Source organism: Maniola hyperantus, chromosome 9, assembly GCF_902806685.2.
Source record: "Maniola hyperantus chromosome 9, iAphHyp1.2, whole genome shotgun sequence".
NCBI lineage: Eukaryota > Metazoa > Arthropoda > Insecta > Lepidoptera > Nymphalidae > Maniola > Maniola hyperantus.
This window is the reverse complement of record NC_048544.1, coordinates 8,522,785-8,533,725: the sequence shown is the minus strand read 5'-3', so window position 1 is coordinate 8,533,725 and position 10,941 is coordinate 8,522,785. Positions and strand designations below refer to the sequence as shown.

At 35.0% G+C, this 10,941-nt stretch overlaps 3 protein-coding genes across 6 annotated transcripts in view; 2 read left to right on the top strand and 1 right to left on the bottom strand.

Annotated features, from left to right (window-relative positions):
• Positions 1-1,241: 1,241 nt before the first annotated feature.
• On the top strand, positions 1,242-6,030 carry LOC117985617 (ubiquitin-conjugating enzyme E2 G1). 2 transcript variants are annotated; one of them, XM_034972389.2, is made up of 5 exons: positions 1,242-1,436; positions 1,794-1,896; positions 2,081-2,178; positions 3,997-4,175; positions 5,738-6,030. In XM_034972389.2, the coding sequence occupies exons 1-5, from the start codon at positions 1,391-1,393 to the stop codon at positions 5,816-5,818; spliced, it is 507 nt and encodes a 168-aa protein (XP_034828280.1). In that variant the 5' UTR covers positions 1,242-1,390; the 3' UTR covers positions 5,819-6,030. The 2 variants fall into 2 exon arrangements, with proteins under 2 accessions (XP_034828280.1, XP_034828281.1); XM_034972390.2 differs by having other exon boundaries at positions 5,491-6,030.
• Positions 6,031-6,169: 139 nt separating this feature from the next.
• Rad9 (cell cycle checkpoint control protein Rad9) lies at positions 6,170-8,463 on the bottom strand. 2 transcript variants are annotated; one of them, XM_034972378.2, is made up of 3 exons: positions 8,301-8,463; positions 7,814-8,216; positions 6,170-7,662 (listed from the first exon to the last, which is right to left on the bottom strand). In XM_034972378.2, the coding sequence occupies exons 1-3, from the start codon at positions 8,332-8,334 to the stop codon at positions 6,912-6,914; spliced, it is 1,188 nt and encodes a 395-aa protein (XP_034828269.1). In that variant the 5' UTR covers positions 8,335-8,463; the 3' UTR covers positions 6,170-6,911. The 2 variants fall into 2 exon arrangements, with proteins under 2 accessions (XP_034828269.1, XP_034828268.1); XM_034972377.2 differs by having other exon boundaries at positions 7,814-8,222; positions 8,301-8,458.
• Positions 8,464-8,632: 169 nt separating this feature from the next.
• Positions 8,633-10,941, top strand: part of LOC117985293 (uncharacterized) — a 28,850-nt gene continuing 26,541 nt past the window's right edge. Inside the window, exon 1 of one of the 2 annotated variants that reach the window (XM_069500758.1) lies at positions 8,633-8,678. In XM_069500758.1, the coding sequence (XP_069356859.1) occupies positions 8,648-8,678 (31 nt within the window). In that variant the 5' untranslated portion in view covers positions 8,633-8,647. Of the gene's footprint in view, positions 8,679-9,705; positions 9,910-10,941 lie in introns of those variants that run through there. The other variant, XM_069500759.1, reaches the window with a different exon arrangement.

Genomic DNA, 10,941 nt, shown 5'->3' with positions numbered 1-10,941 from the left:
TTTAATTATTATCCATAGATAATATACTAATTTATTATCTCTCAAAACTATTTGATAACTATTCTGTCTACAGATTTGTGACTAAAACGAGCAGGCCATAGAGATAGTAGCAGGCGCACTGTTACCAGTGTTATCATAGCATCATAGATAGTTATATTTCTTAGCTGTTAACTCTGCTCTATATATACTCGAATTTTTAATTCGTCAACATTTTTTGACGTTTCCAGTCGTTGATAGAATAATTGGTAGATGTAAGTACTGTGTAACCTCGTATGAGATAGCGATAGCACGACGTAACGATGAATATCACGACAATTATTACCATTGTTTAGTAGTCAATTTGTTAATAATAACCGATCAACAATATTTGTATTAAACGTTTTTATGTGAAAACAAGTAAATAACTAATGAGAAATAGTTACAATGACGCCACGAATTCTCAAAGTTTGTTTTGCTACTAAAGTTGTATTCCTTGTATCAACTGTATATGTAAAAAAATCGGTTACACAATAAGGGACAAAAAATATGTTAGCTGCGTCTCTGTTTATCACATTAGTAACTTTATCTGTGCTCTCTTTTTAGTGTGAATAAGAAAGCAAACGTTCCTTTGTCTAGCTTGATTACTATATCTACGATACATAGGTACAGTGTTGTGTCGTACATACAGTGGCCGGAGCGGCGGCTACTAAGGCCACAGACTAAGGCAGAAAGGGCCAAGAGGCGCAAATATGAGAATATAGAATATAGTTTCATATTTGTGCCTTTTGGGGTGGAGACCATGGGTTCGTGGGGTGAGGATGCTAGATCCTTTTTTAAGGACCGTTCATCCCGTCTCGCGGAATCCACGGGGGACCGGAGGGCTGGCAGTTACCTCGGTCAGCATATTAGTCTGGCCATTCAACGAGGTAACGCTGCCAGTGTTCTGGGCACCCTGCCTCGTTGCGGTGGTTTAGATGATATTTTCGATCTGTAATTTTTAAGTTCAATTGTTTAAATTCATTTTATGTTGTTTTTTTTAGATTTAAATTGTGATATTATTACAGTGTTGTTAATTTTAGTAGGTATTCAATTTTCGTATTTTTCATGACATTTTGGTCTACTGTGGGTCTACCTATATCTCGTGACCTATCTCAGACTTACACACATTTCTAAAGTTACCCGTGGGCTATGACCAAGATTGTCTGTTTCACAGATTATCGCTGCATTCCCCATAGACTAATAAACGTATGAATCCTGTCAAGTCATGGCTTTGGCAGTTGGCACACCGGAAACAAGAACTAGCAAGTAGCACGGCTCATATGTTTCACAACCTGCATAAATTCAGCCAGCCATCTTTTGTGGAAAAATTATTTGTTTCGTGTCGTCAGGGTACATTTCTTAATTGTAATTAATGTCAGAGCCACAGTCTTCGCTTTTATTAAAAAAGCAATTAGCAGGTATGTGTATTCAATAGTCAGATAAGTTTTTGGACAATCATTTCTTCAGCCTCAGGCATACCTAACTCTTCGCGCAATCGTTGACCTTACTGGGTCGAATTTAAAGACTGAATTTAATAGTTCATTTACTATATTGCTAGAAGGTAAGTCTACACGAATTCATGGTTTCACCAAAGGAAATATAAATAAGTGCAAATAAAATCAATATCCACTGCAGTGACGGGCACTGGTTGCCAAAGACAAATAATGAGGCATTTAAGTTAATTCTTGGCAATGGTTCATATTACGTTTTTAAATCGTGTGTGATTACGATACTTTTGTATTCTTATGATTCAGCAACTACTTATCACATTTCAGAATTGAACAAAAATCCAGTGGAAGGCTTTTCTGCTGGGTTGATAGATGACAATGATATATACAGATGGGAGGTGCTCATTATTGGTCCTCCAGATACATTATAGTAAGTGAACAACTTTGATTAAACTTATGTTTTGTTAGTTGCCTATTAAAAGTAGCATAATTTTGACTGGTCACAATCTATATTTGGTTATTGAAGATTTGATATTTATTATTGAAAAGAATTTACACAATTAATACTATTAAATCTTATAATATTGTGCTTAAAATTTCAATTTAATTTGCAGTGAGGGTGGGTTCTTCAAAGCACATTTACATTTTCCAAAAGAGTATCCTTTGAGACCACCTAGGATGAAATTTGTTACTGAAATATGGCATCCAAACAGTGAGTAATAATCAACTTATAAAATAATATATTATACTAGATGATGCCCGCGACTTCGTCTGCGTGGATTTAGCTTTTTAAAAATCCTGTGGGAACTCTTCAATTTTCCAGGATAAAAAGTAGTAACTTCCCCAGAATGTAAGCTATCTCTGTACCAAATTTCGACAAAATCGGTTGAAAGGTTGAGCCGTGAAAAGCTAGCAGACAGACACACTTTCGCATTTATAATATTAGTATGGAAGTATGGATTAACTTTAAGCCAACCAATTTGCATCAGGCCAGCATGGTGGACTATGGCCTAGAGCCCTTCTCTGAGAGTAGACCTGTGCTCAGTAGGGAGTCCTTGATAGGTTGCTGATGATTATGATGATGATTATCTTTAAGAGTTATTTCTGACTCTAAAACTAAGCAGATAATGGGGCCGATTCTCTCCTACACAATCTCTAAACTAAATTAACAGGTGTAGTGCTATCCTTTTCCGCAAGCAACATTATTAAAGGGATAGGAATAGATTTACACGTGCCATTTTAGTTTAGAGATTGTGTACAACTGAATTAGCCACAATATACTATATAATAATTAGCAGATATATTATGATCTCCTATCTCTCCTATCTCTAGATCAATTATACTATCAGGAAGAATGTTAATTATTTAAGAGATCTAAAATGTGTTCTATCTGAAAAACATGTCACAGGCTTCCAGCATTAGGGGCGCTGGCATATTTAACCAAACGTGCATCAGATTTGATTCCAATATTACCAAGAGACTTCTAATTTATCATAATGCTGGGTAAACTACTCTTTTAAGAAACTGTTGAAATACTTTTGATTTTGAAGTATTGTTGTTTCAACAAAAATGTTACTTGCATCTCCTGAAAAATAAGGGTTTAGTGGGGATACACCTCTGTGGCTTGAAGCCCACTATGTATAAGTTTTAAATCCTTTCCATTCTGAGTCGACAATTTCTTGTATTGGGTATATTGTTATGATTTGCTATAAGATTTATACATTTTATATGTAAGTATGGCGCCAGCAGCTTTGTCTGCACAAGTTTTGGATTTTAAAAAATCTTGTGGGAACTCACTGATTTTCCAAAGCTTCCGCCTAACAAGTGTATTTTTGAGTTGAATCGCGTAATTTTTGCCGCATTCGGTTTCATACAAAAGTTCTGTTTGTGCCACACAGCGATGCAAGTGTGGATTTAGGATTTTTAAAAACCCACGCTTTGATACAAAAAGTGGCCTGTCCTTCCCCGGGATGCCAACTATCCCACCAAATTTTGTCAAAATTGGTTAACCAAATGGGCCGTGAAAAGCTAGCAGACAGGCAGAGCTTCCATTAATTATAATTCGCAGATGGTTCATAATATGCAGGCTAGGTTTGTACTGAAGCTTTAGTGATATTGGTTAACACTGGTAAGCAGACTAAAATGTGAACAATAAAACTAAATATAGTACGCGGTAAAAAGTTATTTACATTGGCCTATAGAAAGACATTTCAGCTTTGTAGAGCGTTGTACGTTGCGTTACGTTCCGTTAACAAGTCTAAATCTAGTGCTATCCTTTTCCGCAAGCAACATTATGAAAGGGATAGCAATAGATTTAGACATGTCATTTTAGTTTAGTTTAGAGATTGTGTACAACGGAATGAGCCACACTGGCACTTTTAACTTGCTTTGACAGTCCTAAATTAAATTAAGGTTATCTGTCCTTTTCTTTAATTACATTGGTAAGAATAATAAATGAATACTTTAAAATAAAGTTGCGATCAAAATTAGTATTTATTTTCTAAATATTCAATATTTACATTAATTTCAGTTGAAAAGAATGGAGATGTCTGCATATCAATATTGCATGAGCCAGGTGATGACAAATGGGGCTACGAGAAAGCCTCTGAGAGATGGCTACCTGTACATACAGTTGAAACAATTCTCATTAGTGTTATTTCCATGTTGGCAGACCCAAATGATGAAAGTCCTGCTAATGTTGATGCTGCAGTAAGTAAAATGCTTCTGATTTTAAATGTAAAGTAACTCCAATAATATAAGGGAAGATGTTCAAACATTTATCTCTGCTACAGTTTTGTCTTCCATATCAAGAATATGAAAGTGTATTTATTGCCATGCCAACTAGGAGAATTTTCTTAGGCCCAAGTCAAAACTGTTGCAAAGACAAAGTTGAATTTTTGTGCGCCATATTATATTGCTTTCGTGTATAAAGTTTACATTTTTATATTTTATTAATTGCAGTGTTATTTTATTCATAATATTGTGAAACTATCTGCTGATCATAATCCCAATATTGCTGCATTAAACTTACTAAAACTGTTGTCATATTATAAACACCTGCAAGGAAGAGTGTTGTAACACAGTTTTTGGCGATTTTGAGAGAAAATATTTTTTAGGTCTTACACCCATGTATCAATTTCCTTAGAACTGCAGATTGAAAATGTGGAAAAAATTGTAAATAAGGCTCTGGTAACGGTCTACTGAGGCCACAAAAAGGGTATCTAGAGTTACGAATTGTTTTTGTGCCCGCCAAATATTTTAGATAGAATAACATTTGGCAGCATATTATCTCAGAGATCACCTATTTTTGTTTTGGCTCAACATGTTTAACACTAAACATTATACAATTGTATACAATTCAATGATCTGAATTTGTAATGTGATTTAATCATAAGTCACAAAAAGGCATAAATCGTTATTTTATAATAAAATCATAGTTATACTATTGATGAAATCTACCCCTGTTATTTCAAGTTTGCAAGGTTTTTTTACTCAAGTCTTAGCAGAAATTGCCAAATGACTTTTTAAATGATGTGCTGTCCCGTAAAGTTGACAAGAATGAGTTACGATGTTTTCCTTGTAGATGACGTTATTTACATTAATGTCGGTTCTTTCTTCATGATAATATATTAACATGCACCCCTATGCTCATAAACTATTAAAACACTATTAGTACACTCTGGTGAGGTCATTCAGTTTATTTTTTTAATGCCAATATACTGTAACTTATTTAGAAGCAAAATTTTTGTGACATATTGCTATCATTTCATTTAAAATAAATTCCTCTTTTCTGTCATTTTTAATGCAAAAATGTGTCTATAGTTACCTCTTCATTGCTCATCGTTGAATTGATTTTGATGTAAAGGACTGGAGAAACACAGCATGTCACATTATATTTGTATTGTCAATACTTCTACTATTATCATCTTTATCTATATTAGCTGTTATTCTCATGATGCTAATTTAACTACATGAATAACATATCATTTGATGTACTCATAATCATGTTTATTTATATTCACAGAAAGAATGGAGAGAGAGGTATTCGGATTTCAAAAAGAAAGTTGCCAGATGTGTTAGGAAAAGTCAAGAAGATTGTTTTTAGGATTGAGAAAAAATTAACAACAGATAGTCATGATGGAAAAGGGCCACATGACGCAGGCCACAAACATTCAATTGACAATTTATGATTTAACATTAGGTTGCACACACCTAGCGCCAAAACAAACTGAATATTAGTAGCAGTGTGCTCATTCTGTTTCTTTTTACAGAAAGAATGGAGAGAATCATATTCGGAGTTTAAAAGAAAAGTAGCACAGTGTGTGAGAAAGAGCCAAGAGGATTGTTCTTAAATAACAGTGCCCTTTTTATTTATTTATTTGGATAGTGAGTGTTTGGTGGTAAAGTTAGAAATGTCTTTGCATGTTGCGAAGCCTCACCACGACTCAGTGTATGCCCCACCACCCGGGCCAGAGACAATATTGAAATTGATTTTAAATAATTATTGTAATACAATGGTATCGCTGCCGTATTTTATAAATAATAAATTAAAGGTAGAACTTGAGGTCTTTTTCATCTTTTTTAAGACATGTTAGCTAGCTATTGTTATAATAATTAAAAAAAAGATTCCGACGAATTGAGAACCTCCTCCTTTTTTTGAAGTCGGTTAAAAATGGTGTATGATAATTTTTTTTACAGAAAAGAAATCTGCATTTGTTCATATACACTGTCGATCTCCTAATAGTAAAACCAAATTGATACATTAATTTAATCATTATTTGTTAGTTGCTGGAAGTGTATATTTTAGACATTGCAATTTTTCCTGTAAATTTTAGTTACCATATTTTTGCAGTTATAAATGTATTTACTGTATTGTGGAAAATAATGATAGCAAATATTTTTTTCTGGATAATGAATGCTAACTTAGTGATAAATATATTCTAAACATTATTTCAAATAATAAATGCAAGTTTTGTAAAAATACCTCTTTATAAAATATAACCTTGCCCATATTTTGCACTACATGACAAAGGCTCTGATTATAATTTTTAATGACAAGTTAATATTATAAAACAGGTGTGACATAATATGAATACATTGATGATTAGATTTTTCAATAAAATGGAATATATATTTTCCATATTGTTAATATGAATACTAAAATATATAATTCTAGATCCAATATCAGTACTACCAATGGTTCCTCTGTAGATTGGAATAACTTGCCCTTTAAAATAAATGATGTAATATTTAAATTTCAAATGTTTATAATACCTATTAATTATGCCCTGAAATATTGATTTTGTGAAAAGCATGTACAGTATTTACTTGTATATTTTTACTATAAAATCATAATGCAGTGAAAATGTTTTATTTTCCTTCTAAAAGGACAACTAAGTAATATCTTACAAAACATATTTTCATCCAGTTAATATTTTACAAAATTTAATCACTATCTGAATTTTCAGCTAATATTACACGCTCTATACTTCTTGGGTCAAATGTGTTTTCAAAACATCTTTTGAATGCAGACTTAATTTTTATTCTAGAAGTAGGTGACCCAGGAATATCACCATCTATATTTTCTTCTAATCCATTATCATTTGCTTTTTCTCCACCAGTCCCATCTGTACAATTTTTTTCTGCTCTCACATTCCTTTCTTCAGGAATATCAATATAATTGAATAAATGTGAATCTTCATCTAAGCATGCAGATATGTCTATATCTAAGTGAGGTTTCTTTTTTGTTGAACCTACTGATTCATTGATTTCTCTTCGTTTTTTATCTGTCCGTGAATGGTTCTGTGTAGAAGCTTGTGTTGCAGTTTCAGGTTTAGAGGTAGCCAATACAAAGTGTGCTTCAAAAGTTGTGCCATTATGTACGATGAATACTGCAGGTCGCCCTGCTGTCTCAAAATGTAACTGTAAAGGCAGACTTAGTGCTTCAGCAAGAGCTAACAAAGCTCGAAACTCTTTGAGTGTGAATGTAATAGTGGTTTCAGCCCCAATTGTGTAACTGTCAAACTCTGATGGCTTTAAGTTTATTTGAGTTCTTATTATTTTTGTTAAGTCAACATTAGCATCTTCATAATTACGTAAAATCAGTGATTGGTTTGACGCTTCTAGTGTCATTTGGTCATCAGAACTTTGAAAATTTCCAAGAGCCTCAGAAAGTAATCGTTGGGAAGATGTTATCCTAAAATATTGAAATAAATGAGGTGCCTGAATAGTTTTATTTTAAAAGCTAGTTATAAATTATTAAAATATTGAGAATACAATAGCATTCAGCTATTGTATTATATTATATTCTATGCTAATAATTTCATGTTGGTTATTAATAAAATCACCTGTTTGGCACAAGATCTTTGGTATAAACAGCTGATTGCATAGCTTTGCAATCTAATATTGATACATAGTATGTCTTGACAATACCATGCTTGCATTTAAGTTGAAAGATTAATTTACAAGAATCTGCATCTAACTTGATTTCAAGGTTTTCTACTTGTTTATCCATGTGTGTTGGAGATTTAAAGGCATTAAGCGCAGACTTCATTGATATTTTACATTTCAAACCTTCATTATCTTCAGTTGAATAGAAGTTGTAGTTGAAGTAAGAGAAAAAATTCTTGTTGAATTTTATCATAGCATATGCACTTTCGGCAGTATTTAAGGTTCTTAAAAGTACAGAATCTGGAAGAGATTCTAAATATAATTCATCGCCAAATCTTGACAAAGCATGTATTGTCCTTCCTAAAACTAAATATTTATTTGGTTAGTCAAATCAAACAAAATAGTACAACTGTACCTTCTGATATAAACAAAATAAAAATAAACCTTTAACATTTGGGCCAGGCACATGACATTTCATTATAATATAATTTTGTTCACCGGTTTTGTAGAATAAAGTTTTAAGTGAATCCAATCAAAATATTTGCACATTTTTCACGACCACAGATCAATCAAAGAGTATGTAACCACTACGTACATCAAAGAGTATATTATAAACACTACGTAGATCAATCATAGAGATATAAAGAGTTGCCCTAATGTCCTATAGAAAATAGCGGATCGGAAACTAGCTCAAGCTTATCGAAATTTTCATAAGTGTGTGACAAGTCAACACTACATTTCAACATATCTATAAAAACAGGGTTTCGGCACAATTCAGTCTATATTACTCTATGGGCACAATCCGCCATTTGCTGTGCGAGCGTAAGTAGGTACTTGTTTTTCTTGTAAATAATTAACCTAATCTTATGTTATGACTTATGACAGCTGTTTACTATGAACAAGCGCCGCCATTTTCTGTGTTAACCCCTTACCGCATTGCGTCCCATATTTGCACACTTTTGTTTTTTGTCCAAAATTATTCTTTTTAAGTGTGATGGCAATGCTAGACATTGCTTTGGCCATGGACAATGCCATGGACCTAGAATACAAACTTTGGCATTTACGTTACTACAACGTATTATTAGCGCCCCCTACCGGTTGGCGTACGAACTATATCATTTCATACTTCCATGGTTTTGTTCGAAGTGAAAGCACCGTGTTGTGGACTATGAGAGATTCGGTGGAAACTTGGGCAATGGGCTGTGTCGAGGTCTTTACAGAGATGCCGGATCGACTACCGATATCATCCATATAAAACGTAGTGAATATACCTGCTCATTGCATAGACCTATGAACGGAGGGTTTCATATTCATACTGCAGTCGTATTTTTCGACATTTTGTACAATAAATCAAAAACTATTTAGCATAAAAATAAGTAAGTCTGTTTTAGAATCTACAAGTAAAGCTCTTTCATATGATTTTCCACTCGGTATAGTAATCTTACTTTGAAAGATGAAAATAGTTAGGTACTAACGGTACTAATTATTTGTTCATGAACACATTTTAATTTTTTTCGTGATGTAACCACAAATTCACGGTTTTCGGATTCTCCCTTACGTGTGCTGTAAGACCTACCTAGTACCTACCTGCTAAATTTCATGATTCTAGGTCAACGGGAAGTGCCCTCTAGGGTTCTTAAAGGTTCCGTTTTCCTTTTGAGGTACGGAACCCTAACATACCTTGAACAAAGTTAAAAGTAGGTACTTAGGTATTTACCAACCTCCATGTCCATAGCATCTATATATTCGAAGTAAGTAGGTAAATTGTTAAAGGTCTAATCACGACGCGACGACGTGGAATTTTTTTAGCCGGATAAAATATCTTATCGGATCATATCCCATTCAGTTATGGTTAAGTGTTTGATCCGACGGTTGGTTTGTCTCGGTTCGCGAATGATTCGGTCTGCAACTTCGACTATCGATTCAACTTTTTATTATTTTTATTAATGACGCTTCTTGAAACCTATCTGTTTACCAACAAAGGACCTAACTATATTTTGATTTACTTAAATTAAGTATTAGATTATTATTGGTGAAAACATGGACTTTAACGGTGAGTAAAATTTATATTTTAATCAATATCTAAATAGGTAGGTACCTACCGATATATTATGTTGTACATATAGTGGGTAGTAGGTACCTAACAGGTTTTTAATCATTACATAGGTACATGCTATATACTCTAGCCACAGAATAAGGATGGTATGTTATTTTACTCTCCATAAATATTGTGTCCTAGGGCCCTAGCCTATACCTTTTTTTTTTCTCGTGAGGAAAATCCATCATGGATACCACCGGCCACGGGTGTGGTTATGTCGGACTCCTACCGACTAAAAACCTCACGAAGTTCCACGAACGCTAACGACGGAACACAAGGGACCAACAACGCCTCGTTACTCCGCCAGCGGACGTCCGCCGCAGCAGACCCACCACTGGGACACTACGTGCTCCCAAACACCGTTAGTGGCATTCCGGAACCACAGCACGCCAACCAACCCGAGGACCACATTATGAGCGACGGACCGCCCCGTGTCCATCATCCACAGATCCTCACGAGGGCTAGGGCTCGGGGGAGGGCCATTCCCTCTCCTCGTTCCCCATCCTCAACATCTCCCTCGCCCGTCACCAAACTGGGCAGGTGAGAGACCATGGGGCAGCCAGTGTTTGGATGGGTGATGATACACTCATCACCAACCACCTGCCACAGCTACACCCTTCGCTCCTGGGGCTAGATGCCCCATGGGTGCATCTACTGCGCCCTCTGCTCACTCAGAGGGACGCGCGGACCACACCCCCTCCCTGCCAGGTCAATTAGCCATGGCTAACAATATCCCAGGAAGAAAAATTGTTAACCATGTTACCAGGGTACACCAGCCCAAGCGCTGCTCTTCCCTCGGAAGGGACTTGCGACACTCAGGCACACGGGGAGGTTACCTGGCTGGTACCCCAGGCCCTGGCCTACCTAAGTCAAGTACCTAAGTAATTAATAAAAGAAACAATTTTAATTGCGATATAATATCATATTGTGTGATACACGGAATAGAAAATCAGCCAAGTGCGAGTCAAACTCGCACACTAAGGGCGG

What these genes read in the sequence shown, in the direction of transcription:
- LOC117985617 (XM_034972389.2), top strand. Translation starts at nt 1,391, where the DNA reads ATGTCAGAGCCACAGTCTTCGCTTTTATTAAAAAAGCAATTAGCAG. An exon ending in ATTAAAAAAGCAATTAGCAG is followed by an intron (nt 1,437 to 1,793) that starts GTATGTGTATTC and finishes ATCACATTTCAG; the next exon opens with AATTGAACAAAAATCCAGTG. An exon ending in CTGCTAATGTTGATGCTGCA is followed by an intron (nt 4,176 to 5,737) that starts GTAAGTAAAATG and finishes TTCTTTTTACAG; the next exon opens with AAAGAATGGAGAGAATCATA.
- Rad9 (XM_034972377.2), bottom strand. Translation starts at nt 8,334, where the DNA reads ATGAAATGTCATGTGCCTGGCCCAAATGTTAAAG. An exon ending in GCCTGGCCCAAATGTTAAAG is followed by an intron (nt 8,223 to 8,300) that starts GTTTATTTTTAT and finishes ATAAATATTTAG; the next exon opens with TTTTAGGAAGGACAATACAT. An exon ending in AAAGATCTTGTGCCAAACAG is followed by an intron (nt 7,663 to 7,813) that starts GTGATTTTATTA and finishes TCAATATTTTAG; the next exon opens with GATAACATCTTCCCAACGAT.